General features: G+C 34.9%; 1 protein-coding gene across 4 annotated transcripts in view; it reads right to left on the bottom strand.

The window, feature by feature from the left end:
* The window catches only part of LOC144968774 (uncharacterized), a 137,462-nt gene that overhangs the window by 27,878 nt on the left and 82,781 nt on the right, over positions 1-26,803 (bottom strand). For 3 of the 4 annotated variants that reach the window (XM_078907433.1, XM_078907432.1, XM_078907435.1), the window contains 9 exons: positions 25,305-25,418; positions 24,985-25,097; positions 22,932-23,045; positions 22,593-22,706; positions 18,244-18,357; positions 15,233-15,349; positions 3,479-3,595; positions 2,666-2,785; positions 1,503-1,590 (listed from right to left, as the gene is read on the bottom strand). In XM_078907433.1, coding sequence (XP_078763559.1) covers positions 25,045-25,097; positions 25,305-25,418 — 167 coding nt within the window. In that variant the 3' untranslated portion in view covers positions 1,503-1,590; positions 2,666-2,785; positions 3,479-3,595; ... (3 more) ...; positions 22,932-23,045; positions 24,985-25,044. The remainder of the gene's footprint in view (positions 1-1,502; positions 1,591-2,665; positions 2,786-3,478; positions 3,596-15,232; positions 15,350-18,243; positions 18,358-22,592; positions 22,707-22,931; positions 23,046-24,984; positions 25,098-25,304; positions 25,419-26,803) is intronic. The other variant, XM_078907431.1, reaches the window with a different exon arrangement.

Raw genomic sequence — 26,803 nt, 5'->3', positions numbered from 1 at the left:
TAATAATAATAATAATAATAATATATAGATATGATAATAATAATAATAATAATAATAATAATAATAATAATAATAATAATAATAATAATAATAATAATAATAATAATAATAATAATAATAATAATAATAATAATAATATTAATAATAATAATAATAATAATAATAATAATAATAATAATATTAATAATAATATAATAATAAATAATAATAATAATAATAATAATAATAATAATAATAATAATAATAATAATAATAATATAATAATATATAATAATAATAATTAATATAATAATAATAATAAAATAATAATAATTATAATAATAATAATAATAATAATAAATAATAATAATATAATAATATAATAATAATAATAATAATAATAATAATATAATAATTAATAATAATAAATAATAATAATAATAATAATATTAATAATAATAATAATAATAATAATAATAATAATAATAATAATAATAATAATAATAATAATTTTACTATCATCATCAGTGTTATAATTATCACGTTCACAGCATGAAACAGAAAAATTACCTCCTCTTTTTGACATAAGCATCAACAAAACCACCAAACAATAGCATCACCTGAACATCGTGACATAAGCATTAACCCCCCTCCCCCCCCCCCCAAAAAAAAAAAAAAAACAACAAAAAAACAAAACAAAAAACAAACAAAAAACAAACAAAAAACAAAACAAAACAAAAAAAAAACAAACAAACCATAAGCAGTACTCAAACCACAGGAAAAAAAAAACATTAAAGGGAGAACTCACACTACGGCCAGAGGCATTACCAAAACCACAGGAAAGGATCATTACCCAAATAACAGAACAGAACTATACCCAAACCACAGAACAAAAACATAAACCAAACATCGGACAAAATCATTATCCAAACAAGACAACAAAATATTGCTCAAATGTCAGAATAAAAACATTACCCAAACACAGAAAAGAACCCCCCCCCCCCCCCCCCCAAAAAGGGATAAAATCATTACAGGATGGGGCGGGGTCTCCAGCCAAGAGCAACACTCAACTTGTAGGGAAAGTAAAACGCTATAATCATTTTCCGACAAAGAATGCTGTTACCGACCAGATACTTGTTTTACACCCTTGTATGGTGACAGAATGTGAGCAAAGAGCCGTATCCAAGGAATAAACTTTTCTCTGCCATGACAAAATCCGATCGAGGGACCTACAGGTGATATGCTGAGTTTCAAAGGACAAGACAATGACATACAACAGGACTTACATCACAAGACAGAAATATCACCATAGCATGGAAAGGAAGCATTACCAAGAACTTGGGACACATGCAGTAGCAAATAAAGTATGACCATATAACAAAAGAGAATGAAAAAAGAATATTAAAAAAGCAAAAAAGTGAAATATTAAAGTAAATAAGAAAATAATAAAAAGGAAAAGAAAGTAAGAGGAAATAATTTTTTCAAAAGATTTAAAACCTGTTTCACAGTATTGCCCTGTGTACGCGGCAGGACAAGTGCATTTGAATTGTGTCAACCCAATTGCATCACAATTTCCTCTTATACATGGGTTGGATGAACAGGCATTTGCGACTGTTTTGAGAGATTTAAAGTCAAATAAATGATAAATTCCACCTCGTTTTTTAGGTCAGAAAAAATGTCATTCTTTTTTTAAAGTAATAAGATCTTGAAGAATATGCTGGTTTCTTAAAAATTGACCAAGGCAGTGATAAAAATGCTTAAATGGCTCATTCTTCCATAAACTGGATTTCAATATCCTGTTATTATTTTTTATATGAAACATTGAACATATGTTAAGCTCTTGATCCAGAAACCTTAAAACGGCATAACCTAGTTCTTGCAGATTGCTCATTTAATCAATTGGCCAAGCATTGCATTCATAGTGGGATAGCAATAAGGCTGACAGACTTTCTCAGCAATTGCCTGTGCAAGATTATTTTCAAGGTGATATTCGATAATTGCAATTTTAAAATTTAAACACACTTAATTCGAACAGCAACGTTACCCAGAAATAATTTCAATTAAACAGCGTTCCAGTTAACTAATTCCACAAATGACTTCTATAATCTTAACAACCTATCAAGACTATATTATACATGTTTATTGTAGTAATTATATCAATAGCTATACAACCATCCTTTCAGTTGTTTGTATAAAATATTATCCTTCACCTTTTTAATAACATTTAATAATAATAACGTATATGTATATTATATATATATTATATATATATATATATATATATATATATTTATATATATATATATATATATATATATAAGAGAGAGAGAGAGAGAGAGAGAGAGAGAGAGAGAGAGAGAGTTGTTCATGTACTGTTGACGGTTTACGTGAGTGTGGGAGACGAATCGAGAATGATAGAAATTGTGAGTTTGGCGTTTTTGAATAGACAAAAATAATAGAAAACAGCAACAAAAACAACAAATTAAAATAAAGACTCGACGTTTCAGGGTGCTGAATTATCTGGTGAAAATAGATATCCAAGTTTCTGGTGTCGAATTATCTGGAAACAATATACACCCAAATTATCTGGTGATAAAATACACCCGAGTCTTGGGTGTCAAATTATGTTACCATTTGAAAAAACCTGTATGGTAATAATGGTATTGATGAAATGAAAGTTTCTTACCTTGATCACACCTGAGACCTGTATAACCCGAACTACAAGTACATCTATAGTCTGTGATACTCAAAGTTGTACACGTTCCATGTACACAGGGGTTTGGTAAACAAGGCTGAGTTGTGATCCCTTACAAAACAGATAACAAGGCTATTGATAAATTGGTGTAATAAGACAAGAACAAGACACTTCACACATTACCTCATCTATTTCAAGTACAAATGAACACCTGACTGAAGGTTGGAATTATAAGAGGTATGGTATAGAATAGGACAGTCATCACTTCTAGCCAAAATACTGTGATCAGGATATTTTCTTTAAAAGTTTAACTCCCCTAAAACGACTCAGAAAACTGCAATGTAACAAAACGATCACATACACAATTCATGTTGTTGTCAACATTAGTAAAATATCCATCTTGAGGATCAAATGGACTGATAAACTCTCTAACAGCAAGCTGACAAACCTTACGTCTAAACAAGCAAAAGGTTTTAAGTCCAATGAGTAAATTCAATAAGATCAAAAATGTCTTTATTGTCAGAATATGCTGCATATTACTCAGAGTACATAAGAGTAATAACATATAAAAGTAAGAATAAATAAATAAATATCATCATACAAAGGTAAACAAAACAAAACACCTACACCAGTATACAACTTTACATAACATATACTCATGCACTTTCATATTTTCTCAGATATTTTTACTCACTTTAAGAATTAAAATTAATCAACTTAATTAATGTAATTGAGCAAATCCACTTTTGGGCGAAATAAATCTAGTTTGATCACTTTGGAGAACGGACAAAATTCTATCCTTACTTGTATTACAAGTTGGCCCAATCCATCCTTGTAGACAAGTACAACTGATGCTGTTACCTATGGCTGTACACTGTCCGTTGTTACAGGGGTTGTTTTGACATGGGTTGGATACAATTCCTTGGAAGACATGGGAAACAAATCATAAAATAAACCCAACATAATAATAATAATAATAATAATAATAATAATACTTTATTGCATCCCAAAAAGGAAATTTTTTGTACAGACGTGTTATAATTTACACAATAAGATAAAAATACAATGGAAATAGGATGTATATATATTTTTAAAAAAGGAGCAGCTCTATAACCAGAGCTGCACTTTATAATATGAATAATTTCAACACTGTATAATAGTTAAAACTGTCACTATAAATTGAAAATTGAAAAGATTGCAAAACAAATAAATTATTAATTTAATATTTATATTTTTAAAAAGTAAAAATGAGAAATTATTATATAAAATGATTATTGCTTGTTGTTATAAAGCCTAATACTGGACGGCAGAAAAGATTTTCGGTGTCTCTCTGTTTTCGTTGAAATAGAGAAAGGGCGACCACTTCTTTCTGACATAATAATTGATGGTCTTAGTGGATGATACTGGTCATTTAATATTTTAGTTATTTTATTTATACAAAATTTCTCGTATAAAAGATCTACATCGTCAACATCATTTATATAGCGTTTAATGGATTTTTTAATATTTGAATTTATTTTGTTCCTTTCCACTGCTAAGCAATTGCCTCCCCAAGCTGTTATACAAAATGACAAAACACTTTCAATTACTGCTCTATAAAATAATGTGCAGAGGGTTTTATCTATTTTAAACTAAGAGAGTTTTGATAAAAAATATGTACGTATGCACATCTTATGCTTAATTATTTTCAAGTGTTCATCCCACTTGAGCCTGTCATCAATCGTTACACTAAGGTATTTGTAGTGAGGAACTCGCTGGACGAATTGGTCCTTTAATTTTAACGGTTCTATCGGTTCCTTCACTCTCCTAAAGTCAATCACTAGCTCCTTTGTCTTGCTTATGTTAAGCTCTAGGTGGTGGGCATCACACCAAGACACAAATCTATCAATTTCTTGCCTATAAGCCACTTCGTTGCCATTTGTTATGAGGCCTTGAAGAGCGGTGTCATCTGCAAACTTTATTAAAGGTACACTCAGGTTTTGACTTCTACAGTCATTCGTGTATATTGTGAATAATACAGGGGACAATACACAACCTTGAGGAGCACCAGTATTTGTAGTTATACAGGAAGATTTGTTTTGTCCTAATTGAACATATTGTGCTCTCTCCGTAAGAAATTCGAGCACCCAAACAATTATATACTTGTTTAAATTCAGACTAGTCAATTTTTGAACAACCAACTGAGGTTGCATTGTATTGAACGCTGAAGAAAAATCTGCAAAAAGCAATCTGCAATAGCTCCTAGCGTGATCTAGATGCCTGTAGATGTTGTTTGTAAACAGCAAAATGGCATCCTCTACGCCACGTCCTGGTTTGCAAGCAAATTGATGACTATCACTCAATGGCTTAAACTGATTCCTAATTTTAACAAGAACAAGTTTTTCTAAAGATTTCATGACTATTGAAGTCAGTGCAACAGGTCTGAGATCGTTCATAGTTTCAAGTTTTTCTTTTTTTTGGAACAGGAATAATTTTTGCAGTTTTCCAAATTTCAGGGATCGAAACGCTTTGGAAGGACCAGTTAAAAATATGTGTATAAATGGGGGAAAGCTGATGGGCACATTCTTTTAATAATTTTCCTTTCAATCCATCCGGCCCAGCAGCCTTCCTCTCGTTTAGTTTCGAAAATACGAATCTCGTTTCTTCTTCACTGACCTCAATAGTCATTTCATCTTCCAAAGCCCTGTCTAATTTATGTTTTTCATTTTCAATATCAAATTTGTTTGCTGTGTCGAAACGTGAATAAAATTTATTTAGAGTTTCAATTTCGATGTCTTCTGATATAATCGTGGGCTTTGGATTATAGTTAACAGCAGTTTTAAGCCCCCGCCACGTGTCCCGTATATCCCCAGAAGAAAAGCATTTTTCAATTTTATTTTTGTACTTGTCTCTACAACTAGATATTACTCTCTTTATCTCTTTTTGTTTTGTTTTCAGATCTTTTTTGTTTCCACTAGTAAAGAGAGTTTTCTTTTGGTTCAATAAAAGTTTTAGATCTTTTGTTATCCAAGGCTTGTTGTTAGGATAATATTTTATTTCTTTTTTACAAGACACTAGCTGTTCACAGAATTTTAAATACTCACTCACACAGTCATTCAGCTCATCCACACTATCACATGATTCGATAAAAACATTCCAGTCAGTGCATTCAAAACAACCACGCAAATCTTCACACACACTTCCGTTCCAGATCTGTACACTTTTCTTTACTGGTTTTACACGTTTAAAAACAGGGCGGTAGGTGGGGAGTTGCAAGAGCATGCAGTGGTCAGATAAACCTAATGGGGCACGGGGTAAACATTTATAACTATTTTTAATATTACACAGGAATAAATCTAATGTTTTTTTGTCCCTTGCCTCGCAGTCCACGTATTGATGAAGTCCCGGGAGAGTAAAATCGTTACATTGGTTAAAATCGCCAGTGACCATCAATACGGCATCGGGTGACTTAATTTGAATATCCTGTATTTCTTTCCTCAAAATATTTTTCGCTGTGGTGTTGTCTGATGATGGTGGAATGTAGACGTTGATGATGATGACATGAGTGTATTCCCGGGGTAGATAATATGGTCGTGACGAAACAGTAATAAATTCAATATAATCGTCACAATACATTTTCTTTATCTGACAGTTATTGGGGTGGCACCATTTGTTGTTAATATATGTGCACACCCCACCCCCAGTTCGTTTATTTACATTAGTCCGATCTCCTCGAAATAGTGAATATTGTTCAATATCAAAACATGATGATGGTATTTGAGGAGATAGCCAAGTCTCTGTTAACGCTATTATGGAGGCTTGACGATAGTCACTATTAAAACGACACTGTGAAAACAGTTCATCAATTTTATTTTTCAGTGATCTTACATTATCTGTCACTACACAGGGTAAAAATGGACGAAAAGGCCGTCTGTTAAATTTTGTTTTTATTCCTCCTTTTCTCCCCCTCTTTCTTACTTTAATAAACGATGTGTCAATAGTGGGTGGTGGGGGTGACACAGGTTGGAGGGATCGGAGAGTCTCTGGAGTATATGTTATCGATAGGCTTTTGGCAGCAAAATCACAGGCTAAAACACCATTTATGCTTATAAATATACTAATATATATAAAAATCAGGAACAATATATACTTCACATCCATTTTGAATAAAAATTAGGCTTAAATTCCGGCGATTGAATGATAATGAATAAAAATATGTGTAGAAAATAGGTAAATATTCACAACACGTCTGTTGTCGCCGGAAGCCAGCGCCATACACATAGAATCACACAACAATGCATGGCCAACTCAACCTTCAATAAACCAATATGAAACTCATCTTCTTCAATGTTTTCTTATGGTTGGTAAAAAGTTTAAACATCTGTTTCAGAAAAAAGGTCCAAAGATAATCCTTTTGGTAATAAATTTCTCAAAATAATTCTAAAGTAAACTGTGCCAAAAACAACTTGAGAATGACTTTTCAATTATATTTCTTCTCTCTTATACTTCAGAACGATATGAAATCTTCAGAGTAAGCATATAATTCAACTTGCAAAATAAATCAGAAATTGCCCAAAAGGAGTAAGGTTAAGAGAACTTGTTGCAATGCTTACATCTATGAAGGGGGAAATTCAAAAAGTGAGAAGATGAATATGTCTGTTCATTTTTTTTGCTATGATAAAAGTTTGGAATAGACGACACATGAAATAGACCCAACAAGTGATTAAAAGTTACTGAATTTTATACCATTTTTCAATAAGACCATTTTCTAGATGCAGCAGGTTGAGTGATTGATTAGTACGAGTATAGAGAGCACAGCCCTGATCATTCCCCAAATTCACATTCTATTGGGTTGAGATTGATGTGAATGAAAGTTATTGTATTCAAGTATCATAACTTGTATCGTCCATCTAATGTAGTATCGTTCACAACTAGTGTCTGTTCTACTGGCTACCTTGTTGGGAGCCATTTTATACCCAACAGTCATCCTGTACACATGTATGGTTGTTTAATAAATGTTCTTTGCTGTAACAATTTGGTTTGTTGATTCTTGGAATAATACGTCCAATCAATTAAAAATCTAGGAACACTGCAGAAATGACTGAGTAGGTGATTCTAAAGACAAATGCTCTTGAGGGAATTGCTCAATGTGCTGGTGCACTATCAGCTTCATTTCTGGAAAATGGTGCATGGAATTGAAGAATCTTTTCAATGCAATGCTTGTAAGGTTAACCCTAACTGGTACTAGTTTTGTCTTCCCTGATTCAGTGTTGCTCCCCAAACATTCACGCTGCCACCTCCAAATCTTTTTGCTTTTTTCGTCCTAAAATACATGCGGCATGATATACTTCATTCAGACCATATCCGACAATATTTTCCAATAGAGAATAAGTATTCCAATCATCTGACTTTTTGTCAGCTTTATAAATGAGGGCATGTTGTAAAAAGTATATCTTGCTGTTTTTATGAAGGAAAAAGAAAAAGACAACAAACGGGGTGCATATTAAGTTATTTTAAACACACAAAATAAATTTTTAAATCAGCAGACAAGCAAAACAAAATAACATGATTTTGTAAGACAATATGAAATAAGTAGAGATTTGTCAAACAGGGATGTCCTTTGTCAAAAGTAAAAAAGCCTGAGATTTTTCTTGTAAAGATCATATTTTATGAAAATATTTCGTGCAAAACTTCTCTCCTTAAATTATAGACAAGGATACATATCCACCTTGCTCACCCTTAACTGTTGCCGTTAAACAACCAATACTTTCATTTTAAAAAATCACCTCACAATATCAACCAAGGTCAAACAGAAGATTTCAAAAAGGCGGTTTTCCAGCTTTATCCACAAAAAGGGCATCCCTAGTCAAATTATTTTTGAAAGGCAGAGACATTCAGTTAGACAGAACGGTAAAAATACTGATTATATGTGAATTTAAATTCAATCGGGTGTCATGATCTATTTACTGGAGTTACTTTCAAGTTTCTGGTCCAACAGTATGACATTCAACTTGTGACCTAAACGATCAAAGATTGAGCTCCGATATGAGCTGGGGAAAAATTAATTCCTTAGAAAAAGGTTCTTTACTGTCATTTTCTTACCATAGTCAGTTGTAAATTGATTACAAGGCTGGAATAAACATTTCATTTTTCGAGAAAAAACAACAACAAATACTATGATAGCACTTTATAGGTGTTACATATTCACGTCCAGTTGGCCTGTACTCTTTGTAAAATGCTTTGAGTCCGATTAGTGGATATTAGGTTAATTAAAAAGTCATGGTTTAAAAATTGTCCTGACTCTGATAAAACAGAATAACAATTTTAAAGTAATATCTAACAATAGTAAAATTAAAGCTAAAGTTTTTTTTTTATATAACTTAAATACGACCCAGAACCTAAAAAGTTTTATGTGTGGTAAACAAAAGCGAGCAATTAGATTGCTTCTTGGGTTGGAATCCATGTCTTACAAGGAAATATTATCAACTCTAGGTCTACCAAGTTTAAGATATAGAAGGCCTCGTGGGGATTTAATTCAATGATATAAAATTGTTCATTTTTTGTATGATGTGGATCCAACAGTCCTTTTTACATTTTCTCCTGTTACTTTTACAAGAGGTGATAAATTTATATTTCAAAATGTAAAACTGAATTTTGACAAAGGTTTTAGTTAATTGTATAGTGAACATTTGGAATGGCATTAAATTTAAAACCAACTCCCCCCCCCCCCCAAAAAAAAATACACTGGTTCTGTTGACTAATTTAAGAAATTGACTACAAAATAATTGAATTCAGTAGTAAAATATGGAAAATGGAAATTGAATTGATAGTAACAAACATGATACATGGGACTAATTTCTATATGTTAAAGTGAAGGAAGAAGATGATTGAGGTGGATTAGACACACCCTTAGAAAGAATGACTCCACTATAACAAAGAAAGTATTGGACTGGAACCCTCAGGGCAGAAGATCAAGGGGAAGACAACGGGGAACATGGAATAGAGTTAAGGAATCTGATATACAAAAAAGTGATAAGACATGGAACGAGATAAAAAAAAGTTAGCTCAAAATAGAAAAGGATGGAAACTGTTTGTCTATACCCTGATCCAGGATGTGATAAAAACGAATAAGTTGACAAACATTAGACAGGATTTATAGAGTACAGGCAATGATGATGATGCTAATAATAATAATAATAATAATAATAATAATAATAATAATAATAATAATAATAATAATAATAATAATAATAATAGTAATAGTAATAATAATAATAATAATAATAATAATAATAATAATAATAATAATAATAATAATAATAATAATAATAATAATAATAATAATAATAATAATGATAATAATAACAATTATAATTTTTTTTAAAAAAATGATAATAATAATAATAAATAATAATGATAATAATGATAATGATAATGATAGTAATAATAATAATAATAATAATAATAATAATAATAATAATAATAATAATAATAATAATAATAATAATAATAATAATAATAATAATAATAGTAATAATAATAATAATAATAATAATAATAATAATAATAATAATAATAATAATAATAATAATAATAATAATAATAATAATAATAATAATAATAATTAGTGCCGCGCTGAGGACCGGTCCTTGGGACGGTCCCACTGTCCTTTAGCTGAGAACCGGGGACCGGTCCCAAAGTGGAGAACCGTTGGCGGTCCTTACTTCTTATAACCTTTCAACGGTCCCAGCGATTTTCCCGCCATACTACTGCCCCAGCGATTCTTTGCCTCGGTTCTTTTGCCTATCTTCCACAAATCACCACCCATCCCACTTGATTAATCGCACCCCCCCCCCCCTTTGCTAAACACTAAACGACACAGACGACCATCTCCCTCCACTCCGCAAACCGCCCTTTCGTGTGTGAGATGGGGGGAACAGGAGGCGCACGCCTTAGACGATTTCATTATACGGGGTAAATTTCAAAATTTATTACACCATAATGATCGCAATGACAATGATCTATGATGAAGGCATGACTCCTCTTCTCTAATGGATTATTGTTTGAAATGAATGTGACTACTAAAGATGTGTGTGTGTGTGTGTGTGTGTGTGTGTCTGTGTGTGTGTGTGTTTCGAACCTAGCAATTCCAATTTTTTGTCTTCTTTTGTCTATCTCTTGTCGCCACTCCTTTCGCATTGTTGTCATTAAAAATAATACAATAATATTATAATTTAGTTTGGTTTTTTTTATAACGTCTGTATTTTTAAAAAGCCCAATAGAATATTTGGGGGCCCCGATAGCTCAGTTGATAGAGCACTCTTTATACGCAAAAGCCAGAGATCGACCCGGGTGCAGTCGAGCTTTTTTTTTCTCTGAACTCCCTGTCTACTCAGCAGTGAATGGGTAGCTGGGTTTGTTAGATCTGGCGAAAAGTACTTTGGGATAGACTAGCGTCTTATCCAAAGGTAGAAATATTTTTTAAAAATCAAAATAAAAAAATAAATTGAGCTTTTATATAACGCAATATCCACTAAATGTACTCAAAGCGCTTTACAATGGGTCCTGACTAATAGCAAGACGTAACATGTAGAACTAGACATGACGCCTGTTAGGCGATGTTACAATCTTTTTTCCGACAGAGACAACACTGTTGACGACCAGGTACTCATTTTACAGCTGATTACGGTGATAGGATGTGAGTATAGAGTCTTTCAAGGACTCAACTAGGTGCAGAGTGAGGCTCGAACCCAGGACATTCCGATCCGAAAGCGAGTGTCATAACACAAGACCACATAGCCGCACAAAAATAGAAAAAAGGAATGGAGACGAAGAAAAAAACCCCAAAACAAATCAAAACAAACACTTCCCATACTTTTGGTCCAGCATGCCACAGACACAAAATATTTACAATCCCTTTTCCCTAACACTAACATTGACCTGACCCGCTCCATCAATCTTCGCAGACACACACACACACGCACACACACACACACACACATGCACGCACGCACACACACACACACACACACACTCACACACATGCTTAATGGATAGTGCTGTAGCACTATTTTCATGTTTTGAGGTAATAAGCCTTCTCCGCTCTCAGTTACACTTAGCGGTTCTACAGCCATCTACTATAGGCACGATCCCATCGTTTGACGGTCCCTACGATGCCTTGTGATTGGCCAATGTCGAAAAAGAACCGGTTCTTGGAACCGGAACCGGTCCTTGCGGTTCTCGTATATCCCTGGTACTGTAGAACCGATGGTCCTAAACATGCTTGGGACCGCTCCGCACTAATAATAATAATATGAAGATGATGACGTTGATGATGAAATCTTATAAAGAGCTGTACCTCCAAAACATTCAACTCTAATCGCTTAAAAACAAATCACATTGACTTTAAATAAAACAAGATTGATAACCCAATAACAACAACAAAAAACCCAACAAACAAATACAACTAGACGGATGTCTTATTTCATATACTATCTTTTAAACAAAATTCAGACAGATAAGTTTTAAACTAATGCTTGAACTCATGCATTGGGAATTTCGAGCAAGTCGGGGGCACACATTGAGAAAGATTTTAAAATTTCAGATGCAAGAGTTTAAGAATGTCATCATTATAACCCTCCAAATACCTCATCTATAAAATTTCTTATCAAAATTATATATTCTTTTTTACAATGATCGGTCTGGAATTTTAAAATGAAAAAAAAGCTAAAAAAAAAAATCAAATTCCCTATATTCATCCCATAGAGGAAAGTTTTCTTTAGGGTCTATTCCAAAGGAAGACCAGAATAACCAAGGCATCAGCCGCAGTGCAGTGCGAGGTCACAAAACGAAATGGGTATTGGAACTCAGTACCTTTTGGGTACAAAGCAAAGATCAAACCGCTGAGCCACGCTGACCCTAATGATTTAACATTAAGAATTATCATTGTCAGGATATCATTATGCATCAAAATTTGTTTTTAGTAAAATCGGATACTTCCATGAAAAAAATGAACTGCTATGGATTTTTTAAATAAAGGATTGTAGGGGTGTCTTGTAATTCTTTATTTGCTGTTACATTATAGTAAAATTGTGTTTTCCCCAAAACAAAAGAGGTATCATAATAATTATAGTCAGATTTGTTATTAATGGTGCATATTTTTCTGGTTTTTCTCAGCTATCCCACTATCTAAAGTTGTAAAAAGTTTTGTCAACCTCTGAATCAATTTGTCTTAACTGAATATTGATTTTGGAAAGCTTTCTTTTTTAAGACCTATTAAAAAAAACTACTCTAAAACTCATAAAATTAGAAATTTTACACTGTTAAATATGTAAACAAGTTGGAGTCACAAAATATGAGATGAATCCATCGTTTTTCAAAAAAATCTCGTGCTGACACGGTAGTTCCGGCTAGTTATTATGAGTTCACGTCATACTTGTTTCCAAATAAAAACAATTCGCTTTAACTGTTATAATTTACCACTTATGTAGTTTGCATTAAATTTTGAAGTTATTATTTCTGGCATATTATATACATGTCGCAATTACCAAAGACTGATATGAATTCTCTAGCTTTAAATCATTTGAAATAGTGATTGTACACTCAATATGGTCAAATTAACAATGAATGCTGTTTATATAAATTTGAAATTTTTTGTCTATGCATGAACATTTCACAAGCCTTTAAAGGTTTTTAAAGCAAATTGGGCTCTTAAACAAAGCGATACAATACAAAATCTCTATCGGTTCCACTCTTGTAAAGCTGCGAGAAGTTCTATCAATATGTCAATAAGCCATTAAATAGGACGGCTATGGAATTTTAATTTCACAATCAACCATGAGAAGATGGTTATCGAAATACAGGAGAGAGATCACCAGTGTGGAACAACGTGGTAGGAAAAGAAAAGGATCCTAGACTACTTTGATATGGATATCATCCAAAGATGTGTGGAGCTGGGTGAGTGTAAATATACATCCGACAAAATATTGGACGTCTGATAATTCAGGCAGAAAATGGCCTACAGTTTCTGGACAGATGATAATTGTTATTCTTGCTGGTGATGAAGATACTGGATATTTAAAAGGATGCCAACCATTTTTTCCTTCTCTGCATCATCTGGAAGGTAGATAATATCATTCTGGGGTCAATACAAAGGTGTTTGAAGACTGGCTAAATACCATTTCTGCCTTCCCGCAAAGCACCCAATTGTATTGTATTGGACAACGCTACCATTCGGTGGCCCATTATCACTTCCAAGGCTCCAAATTTGGCAAATATAAAAACTGACATGATTCATGGTTTTAATCAGGCAGCACTACATATTCTGACCATTTATCAAAAGCTAACTAAACTTCTTAGTAAAAAGAAACAAACCGGAAAAAGTTTTTAAAGCAGACGGTCTAACCAGGGAGTTTTGACTTCCCCCATATCACCGTAAGCGCAATCCAGTAAAGGTCATTGGGCCTAAGTAGAGGGAAAGATTGAGAGGACGACACCACATCTACTCTCACCGACGAGGCAATAAATGATATAATGGGAAAAGGCATGCTGTAATCTTCACAAACTAGAGGAAAATTACATTTCATTGGCTAGTGATGCTCGGAATTTTTCCATAGTCTTTCCATTTCTATTTTCATCATCCTTGTCATCAGAATGTAATGGTTGATATGTCCAGTATTCCTTGGTTGTTGTTGTTGTTGTTGTTATTGCTGAACACATGTACATATTTTTGGAAACACTGTATCATAAATTGATGAATTTCTACTTTTGACCAATCTACATTAAATTTATGTAATTCTCTGTGGCATAAACAGAAGCTATTTCTCAAAATTTTGCAATCAAAATAATGTTGGAAGCACGTAATGTTCACTTTCGTTTGTATTTATCAGTAATGTCTATTGATAGTTATAAAATGGAGATGCCTGATAGTAAAAAATAGCCAATCGTTGCTTCATATTCAAATACTGTATGTATATCGATTAAGTTTCAATTAACTAGACATTCCATTTTAATGAATTCATTCAAAAATGGATTTGCGGAAAATTCATAATTTTAATAATGTAAATCTTCTCTGAGTTCCAATCCTTACCTGTTATCGATTTTAATCTACCTGTTTTAAAATTCATGATTAAATTCTTCTTATTTTAAAAAAAAATTGATTCAGCGGTTCATACACATTTTTGAAGCTGTACAATGAGGGACAGCTGAGAAAAAGAAGAAAAACATTTGCCATTTATTTTAAATCTGACTATAGCTTTGTGCAATCACTGGCCGGCCACAATGAACAGGGTTCTGAATATCATTTAATTAGTTCTGAAAAGTAGTGAAAGGCAGTATCTCCAAGGCAACGATGAACTAATAATACGCTTTGAATTTAATCCTTTTCTTAACAAGCAGCCAGTGCAGTTAGGTAAAAAGGTGGATATCAATGAGGGAGATTAAAGTATGAGCTCGGCTTAAGCTAATTCCAAATTTATTTAAAAAAGACAAGGCCTGCAAACAAGCTTTGGTTGTGAAATGAAACTGAAGAGGACAGAGGCTGAATTCAAATCAAATTCGAGACATGGAAGTTACACTTACTTGCATTACAGTTTTGTCCAGTCCATCCTTGTGAACAAGTGCAACTGTAGGTAGTACCAACAACATTGCATATTCCGTTGTTACAGGGGTTGTTCTGACATGGGTTGATGGTCACCTCTATCATACAATAAAGATATAAGGTTATTAAGATTAGATAAGGTTAAATTTATCAACCTTTTGGAATAATCATTTAAATATGGCTTTTGCTAGATATGGGGATAAACAGAAAGATTCAATTATACAGGTGACCAATCACTCAAAACGGTATTAAGTCAGAGTGAACCAAATGTCAAAAAATAACCTCAAATCTAAAATGAAGCGAAATGAAAAATGTTAGTTTTTATCATTTCAAAAAATTATATTCCCTCTCTTCAATAAATTAAAAATAACTAGGTCTTATATTTTGTACAATAAATTCATTTTTTAGTTTCTAAATCATCCAACATAATAATAATAATAATAATAATAATAATAATAATAATAATAATAATAACAATAATAATAATAAATATAATAAACATAATATAATGATGACAACGATAGTGATGATGATGATGATAATGATGATGATGATGATGATGATGATGATGATATATGATGATGATGATGATGATGATGATGATGATGATGATGATCATGAGATCGATGTGCAATGTGATAAATTGGCTCACATGAATTTCAGACACCACTTGTAGGAATTTCAATGCCGAAAGAGGAATTTCCACACATAAGAAAAGTGATTTGGAATGGTATTTGGCATTGTATTTACATATTGTATAGTTCTAAATAGATAACTGATTAGAATTATATTATGCTATATAAACCCATTGCCAAATACAATCCCACAGTTTCATTATTTTAAATGAAGTAAAGCTCCAAAACCTAATGGTAGTGACTGTAGTACCGGCGATAGTGAGAGGAAGATGTGATACTGGTTGTTGTTGTATTGGTAGTGATGATGATGTGGTGGTGGTGGTTGTAGTAGTAGTGGTAGTGATGATGATGTGATAATGGTTGTAGTAGTAGTGGTAGTGATGATGATGTAGTGGTGGTGGTTGTAGTAATTATGGCCATCATGATGATGATGTGGTGGTGGTTATAGTAGTAGTGGTCGTGATGATGATGTGGTGGTGGTGGTTGTAGTAGCAGTGGTAGTGATGATGATGTGGTGGTGGTGGTGGTTGTAGTAGCAGTAGTGGTGGTGGTGCTTGTTGTAATAGTGGTAGTGATGATGATGTGGTTTGATGATGTGGTGGTGGTGGTGGTGGTGGTTGTAGTAGTAGTGGTAGTGATTGTGATGTGGTGGTGGTGGTTGTAGTAGTATTGGTAGTGATGATGATGTGGTTGTGGTGGTTGTAGTAGTAGAGGAAGTGATAATGATGTGGTGGTGGTGGTTGTAGTAGTAGTGATGATGATGTGGTGGTGGTTGTAGTAGTAGAGGTATTGATGATGATGTAGTGGTGGTGGTTGTAATAGTAGTGGTAGTGATGATGATGTGGTGGTGGTGGCTGTGATAATGATGTGGTGGTGGTGGTTGTAGTAGTAGTTGTGGTAGTGATGATGATGCGGAGGTGGTTGTCGTAGTAGTGGTAGTGATGATGATGTGGTGGTGGTGGTGGTGATGGTTGTAGTAGTAGAGGTAGTGATGATAATGTGGTGGTGGTGGTTGTAGTAGTAGTGGTAGTGATGATAATGTGGTGGTGGTGTAGTAGTAGTGGTAGTGATGATGACGTGGTGGTGGTAGTTATAGTATTATTGGTAGTGATGATGATATGGTTGTGGTTGTAGTAGTGGTAGTGATGATGATGTGGTGGTAGTGGTTGTAGTAGTATTGGTTGTAATGATGACGTGGTGGTGGTTGTAGTAGTGGTAGTGATAATGTGGCGGTGGTTGTAGTAGTAGTGGTAATGATGATGATGTGGTGGTGGTGGTGGTGGTGGTTGTAGTAGTAGTGGTAGTGATGATGATGTGGTGGTAGTGGTTGTAGTAGTATTGGTAGTGATAATGATGTGGTGGTGGTTGTAGTAGTAGTGGTAGTGATGATGATGTGGTGATTTTGGTTGTAGTATTGGTAGGGATGATGTGGTTTTGTAGTGGTTGCGGTTGTAGAGGTAGTGATGATGATGTGGTTGTGGTGGTTGTAGTAGTAGAGGTAGTGATAATAATGTGGTGGTGGTGGTGGTGGTTGTAGTAGTAGTAGTGGTTGTGATGATGATGTGGTGGTGGTTGTAGTAGTGGTAGTGATGATGTGGTGGTGGTTGTAGTAGAAGTAGTAGCAATGATGATGTGATGCTGGTGGTTGTAGCTCTGGTTGTAGTAGTGGTAGTGATAATTATGTGGTGGTGGTGGCTGTAGTAGTAGTGGTAGTGATGATGATGTGGATGTGGTTGCAGTAGTAGTGGTAGTGATGATGATTGTAGCAGTAGTGATGATGTGGTGGTTAGAGGGGGGGGGGGGGGGGGGGGGGTATCCTTAGAACAAATTGACCTCACCGGAATTTGACAGAAGTTGCCCGGAACCCGGAATTTTTTGCTCCAGACCGGAGTTATTTTTCCGGTGAAACCACAGTTTTGGCATCACTGTGATGATGATGACAATAATAATAATAATAATAATAATAATAATAATAATAATAATAATAATAATAATAATAATAATAATAATAATAATGATAATAATAATAATGATAATAATAATAATAAAAATAATAATAATGATAATAATAATAATAATAATAATAATAATAATAATAATAATAATAATATAATAATATTAATAATAATAATAATAATAATAATAATAATAATAATAATAATAATAATAATAATAATAATAATAATAATAATGATGATGATGATGATAATAATAATGATAATAGTATCTTGATAAAGATTAAAATTTCAAGCCTCTCATCATTTCGGTTTTAAATTCCGTTCATATGATATAAATCACTCTGACATAATACCAATTTGAGACGCAGGGTCACAAATTGCAAAAAATCAAGTCCTTACGTTGAGTACACTTTGTTCCAGTCCACCCTAGATAGCATTTACAAGTGTAACCATTGAGCCCGTTGACTATACACTTTCCATGTAAACAAGGGTTGTTCTGGCATGGATTTTCTCCTGAAAAGATATATCAAAGCGATTCGTAAACTCCTGTGTATTGAATTTTGAATGAGTTCCCATCATCATGTTTCTACCTTGGGAGTGACGCATTGGGGATGAGTTCAACATTTCAAATATAAAAGTTCACAAATTTACCTTTTAAAAAAACTTCCAATAACCTCATTCATAATACTTCATTTTGTCTTTTTAGTGGTCTGCTTTATGATATGGTCAAAAACATGTGAGGTTTTGTATAGAGCAATATCCACTAAATATGCTCAAAGCACTGTTCAAGGGGTTCCTAGCCAACAGCAGCACATAACATGACGGACGTGACATGACCCCTATTATTATTACAATTTTTTTTTCGGACAGAGACAACACTGTTAAAAGCCAAATATTCATTTTATACCTGGGCATGGTAAGAGAATGTGAGTAAAGAGCCTTTTTCAAGGACTCAAATATGCGCTGAGTGAGGCAGGAACCCAGGATCTTCCAATCCAAAAGCGAGTGTCATACCACAAGACCATATAGCCTCACAAGATATAATTATATGCCAAAAAGTTCTTTGTAAAAGTAAAACCGGAAGCATTTAAATATGAAGTAGTAGTAATAGTAGTAGTAGTAGTAGTAGTAGTAGTAGTAGTAGTAGTAGTAGTAGTAGTAGTAGTAGTAGTAGTAGTAGTAGTAGTAGTAGTAGTAGTAGTAGTAGTAGTAGTAGTAGTAGTAGTAGTAGTAGTAGTAGTTGTTGTAGTAGTAGTAGTAATAGTAGTAGATTCCAATTAAGCAATAACATGACTTCACCTTTTTACAAAATATAGTAACTATTGTTGTGTTTTGGTCTCTGGAATTTTCTTATGACTTGACTTACTGACTTAGATGCCTTTCGCGTCTCGACCGAAAGATCGGGTCGCCTTGGCTGTTTCCAGTATTTCCTGTGTGAGGTGTCTCCAATATTGCCGGTCCTCTGCTAGGGTTCTCAGATTTTCAAGGTCCCCTGCCGTTATGAGACTAATGCTTTGTCCAAGTGTTGTGAGGTTTTTGTTTAGGATCACAGGGAGTGTTGTGATCGGTCTTCCTCTGAAAAGGTTCCCGTGTTTTTGGAAGTATCCCGACATGGCTTGGTTTGCTGGTATGTTTTTGTCCCTGCGTAGTATGTGACCGAAAAGTTGCCATCGTTGTTGTAAAATGTCAAGGGAGATTGGTCTTTCTCTTGTGATCTTATAGAGTGATTCATTTGAGATCTTTTTGGGGTATTTGATGTCCAGTACCCTTCTTAGCTGTGTGCGATGGAAGGCATCCAGATGTTCTTCTTCGGATTTTGTCAACGCCCAAGTGCCGCAGTTATACAGAAGTACCGGTTTTACAAGAGCATGGTACAGTTTCAGTTTGGTTTTTCTCTTTATTTTGTCACCTCTAATCCATACATTGGTGAGTTTACTGAGTGCGGCGTTTGATAGCTGTTTTCTTCTTTGTACATCCTCGGTGTCTCCAATTAGTGAGCCGACTTTCTTTGTTCTTTTCCATTCCTCTTTGTTCCTCGATATTGTTGTAAATTCGGTTTTATTGGCATTGACTTGGAGGTTATATTTCATGAGGGTATTTTGTATGATGTCTATATTTGCTGGTGTTGATCCAATAAAATCGACATCATCTGCATAGGCGATTTCTCTAGGGATTGCATTCTCAATATGAGTCGTTGGTTTTGGAATGACTTTTCGAACTTCTTTCAGAGCGTGTTCTAAGTATATTGTGAACAGAATCGGGCTCAGACTATCTCCTTGGGGGGTCCCGATGTTACTTTCGAACTGCGTCTGTTTTGTGGCCCCGTATATCCTTGGTTGTATCTTTGTGTTGCTGAGGAGAAATCGGATTATTCGGAGCTCGTCTTCGTCTACTATTTCTGTTAATATCTCCAAAAGTTTTCCTCTGTCGATCGTATCAAAGGCTGCGGACATATCGATTCCGGTTATTGTTATGGATATGTTTTCTTTGAGTGCCTTTGCTGCCAACCATTTATGTGTCCATACAACGTCCGATGTGCTTCGGTCTTGGCGAAACCCGCTTTGGCTATGTGATAGGTATTTTTCTATTTTCGGTCTAATTCTGTTGAGGACAATAGTTGACAGTGTTTTTTCTTATGGTATTCAGTAATGTTATTGGGCGCAGGTTGTTTACGGGTCCTTTCGTTTTTCCTGGTTTTTGTATTGTAATTAGGACACCGCTGTTTATGTCCCAGTCTTTGTGTGTTGAGAATGTTTTGTTCATTATGTTTGCAATGCTCAGATCCAGGGAGAGTGTACCGCATTTCAGCAATTCAGCGGGAATTTCATCTTCGCCTGGGGATCTGTTATTGTTTAGGCACTTTATGCTATTTCTAACTTCAGTTGTTGTGATGCGGTTGTTTAGGTCTCTAGGGTTTCCTGAGAAGGGCGATATTTGTGAGACTTGTTTGTGAAATTTCTGCTGGAAGTGGTCAGTTACAATGTCAAGGATATCGTTGGGATTTGTTGTCTGTTTGCCAAATTTATCCTGTAGTTTTGGGTTCTCGAATGGTTTTCGGTTCAGAGATTTCGTCGCTTTGAACATAGACGATGCGTTATTTTTGGACTTTTCTATGTCTTCCACTTTTTTGTCTAATTCCTCGTTTCTGTGTTTTATTGTAAGTGATCGAATTGAATGCAGTATTTTGTTTCGTTCCGTTTTCAGGTTTATTATTTCTTCCGAGTCTTTCGTGTTTTGTATCCTGATCCTAAGTTCTTTTTGTTGCCGCGATAGATCGTTAATAGCGATGTTAGGCGTTCGATTTGGTTTGTTCTTAGTTGTATTAATAGAGCCTGCACTTTCTTCCCCCGCATATTTCATTGCCGCTTGCGTCTCTTTCCATTCATTGTTTGGATTGCTGTTTTGCTTTATTTTAAATAGACTTGAGTTAAGTTCATATTGGTAATGAATGCGACATTCTCGCTCATTTACTATTTTTGCCGTGTTTATTTTGACTGCCGTTTTACCTTTCTGTCTTCGTTGTCTGTACACATTTATGTTGAAATTCGTTTTTACAAGTTTGTGATCGGATGTTAGCAGTGTACCACCGTATGATCGCGAGTTGGTTGAGTAGTGTTTATGGCGGTGTCGACATATGATATAGTCTATTTGGTTGTGTATTGTTATCATTTTGTCTTGGGTTTGGTCTTTCCTTTGTCCTACCCATGTTGTCTGGTGTCTTGATGGGTGGTTGAAAGCACTGTTTGTTATGAAAAGTTTTCTCTGTTCACAGAACTGGACTAATTTTTCTCCGTTATCGTTACGTTTTCCTTTTGAGTATGATCCTAAACATAGTGTGTCACTGTCGAGACGTTTTCCTACTTTGGCATTAAAATCTCCAGCAATTATTAATATTGATTTGTTTCCTATTTTGTTCAGTGTATCGTCTAGGTCTTTGTAAAATTTATCAGTTTCCTCTGGGTATTGTTTTGCGCGTTGACTTGTTGGTGCGTAAACATTTACGATTGAGATAGTGAACGTCTTCTTACCGTGATCGTCTTTATTATCGTTATTCTGGTTCCTTGAATTGATCTTACACTTAAGCTCAAGAACACATATTCTGTCCGAAACATTCCATTCGTCACTCGTCAAATCCCTGCAGTTTTTATTTATGAGAAATCCACATCCATAGTGAGGTGAACTGGAAGCAAAGCACAGCAGTCTGTGACCATTTATTGTTTGGTCGACGCCATCTTGGATCTTCGTCTCTTGTAAACACAACACATCGATTTTATAACTTTCTAAATCTTGACACAGTTGTTCCTTTCGAATGTTACTTTTAATAGATCTTAAGTTAAAAGTTCCAATATTAAGATTAGTCCACATCAGGTAAAAATTAAAGATTCCACACAGTGAATAAATAGAAACATAAGACTATCCACTGAGCCGAAGCTCAATGTCAACAGGTGTCAGCCATGTTGTCCGCTAATGTCAATATGTCTTATGTCAATACGTATATTATTCCAGTTCAAAATTAATTCTTTTTGTTATGTATAGAAAAAGAATTGAGATAAAGATTCTCAATGCTATGTGTTTTGGTGTTTTTTTTTTTGTTGTTGAAATTTTGAAAATGGTATCTACTTTAACAAAACTTTTATGATCTAGAACCTGATGCATGTTATTATTAGTCTTTCGAATTCTTTTATGTTATTTTCTTCTCTAATAAACAAGTTTGTTTAACTTATAGTTGATATAAAATCAATTTTTACTTATGTCACACTTCAGTCCTGTCCATCCTTGACTACAGATACATTGATAGCCATTCGTTCCTACAACTGCACAGACTCCATTGCTACAAGGGTTGTTCTGGCATGGATTGATTCCTAAAAAATAATATCATAAACAATGGAAGAGATGAAAATAGAAAGTACATTAACATCATTTCAAATTAAAGAAATGCATCAAAATTGCTTGATTAAAAAAAAAACAAAAAAAAAAAAACAACAACTTTTAACTTATCATGAGAGTTAGGTATGACTGCATATTTCATGTAAACAATTCAAGGATAGAAATTGTTTTTAAAATGATACGTTTGATGAACTACTTACTAGTGTTACAGTTCTGTCCAGTCCATCCTTGATTACAGGTACATTGATAACCAATCGTTCCTACAACTGCACAGACTCCATTGTTACAAGGGTTGTTCTGGCACGGATTAATTCCTTTAAAAAATCATAAACAAGGGAAAAGATGAAAATAGAAAGTACATTAGATTTTAGCATCATTTCCAATTAAAGAAACGCATTGAAATTGATTACAAAAAAACTAACAAATAAAAAAACCCTTAAACTTATCCAGAGACGCCAACTTCAAAATTGGCCCACAAGAATTTCAGACACCACTCGTAGGAATTTCAATGCCGAAAGAGGAATTTCGTACACAAGAAAAGGGAATTGGGATGGTATTTGGCATTGTGTTTACATATTTATAGTTCTTAATAGATAACTGATTAGAATAATATTATTATATATAAACACATTGCCAAATACAATCCCAAAGTTTCCTTATTTTAAATGAATTAAAGCTCCAAAATCTAATGGTAGTGATTGTAGTACTGGTGGCAATGAGGATGATGTGGTGGTGGTTGTAGTAGTAGTGTTAGTGATGATGATGATGTTATAGTGGTTGTTGTAGTGATAGTGATGATGATGTGGTGGTGGTGGTGGTTGTAGTAGTAGTGGTAGTTTGATGATGTGGTGGTGGTGGTGGTTGTAGTAGTTTTGGTCATGATGATGTGGTGGTGGTTGTAGTAGTAGTGGCCGTATGATGATGTGGTGGTGGGGGTGGTTGTAGTAGCAGTGGTAGTGATAATGATGTGGTGGTGGTGGTGGTTGTAGTAGTAGTAGTAGTGGTAGTGGTGATGATGAGGTGGTGGTGGTGCTTGTTGTAATAGTGGTAGTGATGATGATTTGGTGGTGATGGTGGTTGTAGTAGAAATGAGAGTGATGATGGTGTTGGTGGTTGTAGTAGTAGTGGTAGTGATGATAATGTGGTGGTGGTGGTTGTAGTAGTAGTGTTAATGATGATGTGGTGGTGGTGGTGCTCGTGGTTGTAGTGGTAATGATGATGTGGTGGTGGTGATGCTTGTGGTTGTAGTAGTAGTGGTAGTGATGATGTGGTGGTGGTGGTTGTAGTAGTAGTGGTCGTGTTGATAGTGTGGTGGTGGTGGTTGTAGTAGTAAGTAGTGGCAGTGATGATGATGTTGTAGTGATGGTTGTCGTCGTAGTGGTAGTGACGCCGATCTGGTTGTGGTGGTTGTAGAAGTAGTGGTAATGATGATGATTTGGTGGTGGTCGTTGTAGTAGTAATGATAGTGATGATGATGTGGTTCTGGTGGTTGTAGCTGTGGTTATAATGATGATGATGTGGTTGTATTGGATGTAGTGGTGGTAGTGATGATTATGTGGTGGTGGTGGTGGTGGTTGTCAGTGATGATGATGTGGTGGTGGTTGTAGTAGTGGTAGTGATGATGTAGTGGTGGTGGTTATAGCTGTAGTTGTATTGATGATGATGTGGTGGTGGAAGTTGTAGTAGTGTTGATGATGTGGCAGTATGGGATGTAGTAGTGGTAGTCGTGGTAGTGATGATTATGTGCTGGTGGTGGTGGTTGTTAATGATGATGATGTGGTGGTGATGGTTGTAGTATTAGTGGTAGTGATGATGTGGTGGTGTTGGTGGTTGTAGTAGTAGTGGTAATTATAAGATGTGGTGTTGGTGGTTGTAGTAGTAGAGGTAGTGATGATGATGTGGTGGTGGTGGTTGTAGTAGTAGTGCTAGTGCTGATGATGTAGTGGTTGTGGTAGTGACGATGATGTGGTGGTGGTGGTTGCTGTGGTAGTGATGATGGATGTAGTAGTAGTGATCATGTGGTGGTTGCAAGGGGGGGGGGGGGGGGGGGAGATATCCTTGGAACAAATTGACCTCACCGGAATTTGACGGATGTTGCCCGGAACTCGGAATTTTTTGCTCCAGACCAGAGTTTTTTCCGATGAAACTGGAGTTTTGGCATCACTGACTTATCATTAGAGTTGTCATTGTCTATTTCATATAAACTATTCGAGGATAGAGTTTTAAAAACGATACATTTTATTAACTACTAACTAGTGTTACAGTTCTGTCCAGTCCATCCTTGATTACAGGTACATCGATAGCCAGTCGCTCCTACAACTGCACAGACTCCATTGTTACAGGGTTGTTCTGGCATGGATTAATTCCTAAAAAAAATAAAAAAAACAATGGAAAAGATGAAAATCGAAAGTACATTAGATTTTGACATCATTTCATATTAAAGAAACCCATCCAAATTGCTTGATAAAAAAAAACAACTCCCGTTAACTTGTCATTAGAGTTGTAACTGTCTATTTCATATACACAATTCGAGGATAGAGTTTTCAAAACGATATGTTTTATTAACTACTTACTAGTGTTACAGTTCTGTCCAGTCCATCCTTGATTACAGGTACATTGATAACCAATCGTTCCTACAACTGCACAGACTCCATTGTTACAAGGGTTGTTCTGGCACGGATTAATTCCTTTAAAAAATCATAAACAAGGGAAAAGATGAAAATAGAAAGTACATTAGATTTTAGCATCATTTCCAATTAAAGAAACCCATCGTAATTGATTACAAAAAAAACTAACAAATAAAAAACCCATTAAACTTATCCAGAGACGCCAACTTCAAAATTGGCTCACAAGAATTTCAGACACCACTCGTAGGAAGTTCAATGCCGAAAGAGGAATTTCGTACACAAGAAAAGGAATTGGGATGGTATTTGGCATTGTGTTTACATATTTATAGTTCTTAATAGATAACTGATCAGAATAATATTATGATATATAAACACATTGCCAAATACAATCCCAAAGTTTCCTTATTTTAAATGAAGCTCAGATGTAAGAATAGATATGGTGTGGTTGTGTAGTAGTAGTGTGTGGTATAGTGAGGATGATGTTGTGATGGTGTGGGGTGTGTAGTGATGTAGTGATGATGTGGTGGTGGTTGATAGTGGTGATGATGTGGTGTGGTTGTATAGTGGGATGATGATGTGGTGGTGGTGGTTGTAGTGCAGTGGTAGTGATAATGATGTGGTGGTGGTGGTGGTTGTAGTAGTATAGTGGTAGTGTGATGATTGGTGGTGGTGTGTTGTAGTAGTGGATGTGAGTGTGGTGGTTGTATAGAGTGGTGGATGAAATGTGGGTGGTTGTAGTAGTAGTGGAATGAGAGTGGTGGTGTGGTGGTGGTTGTAGTAGTAGTGGTAGTGATGATAGTGGTGGTGGTGGTTGTAGTAGTAGTGGTGTGGATGAGTGGTGGTGGTGTGTAGTGTAAGTAGTGCAGTGAGATGATGTGTAGTGGTGGTTGTCGTCGTAGTGGTAGTGACGCGATTGTTGTGGTGGTTGTAGAGTAGTGGTAATGATGATGATGTGGTGGTGGTGTTGTAGTAGTATGTAGTGTGATGATGTGGTTCTGGTGGTTGTAGCTGTGTTATAGATGATGATGTGGTTGTATTGGATGTAGTGGTGTGATGTTATGTGGTGGTGGTGGTGGTGGTTGTCAGTGATGATGATGTGGTGGTGGTTGTAGTAGTGGTGTGATGATGTAGTGGTGGTGGTTGTAGCTGTAGTTGTATGATGATGATGTGTGGTGAGTTGAGTAGTGTTGATGATTGGCAGTTTGGATGTAGTAGTGTAGTGTGGTAGTGATGATATGTTGGTGGGGTGGTTGTTAATGATGATGATGTGGTGGTATGGTTGTAGTTTAGTGGTAGTGATGATGTGGTGGTGTTGGTGGTTGTAGTAGTAGTGGTAATTATAAGATGTGGTGTTGGTGGTTGTAGTAGTGAGGTAGTGATGATGTGTGGTGGTGGTGGTTGTAGTAGTAGTGCTAGTGTGATGATGTAGTGGTTGTGGTAGTGAC

The sequence above is a fragment of the Berghia stephanieae genome, chromosome 3, assembly GCF_034508935.2.
Source record: "Berghia stephanieae isolate SIO BIC M18660-M18661 chromosome 3, UCSD_Bste_1.3, whole genome shotgun sequence".
NCBI classification, from domain to species: Eukaryota; Metazoa; Mollusca; class Gastropoda; order Nudibranchia; family Aeolidiidae; genus Berghia; species Berghia stephanieae.
Note: the sequence above shows the minus strand (reverse complement) of the source record. Positions and strands in the feature narration are given on the sequence as shown.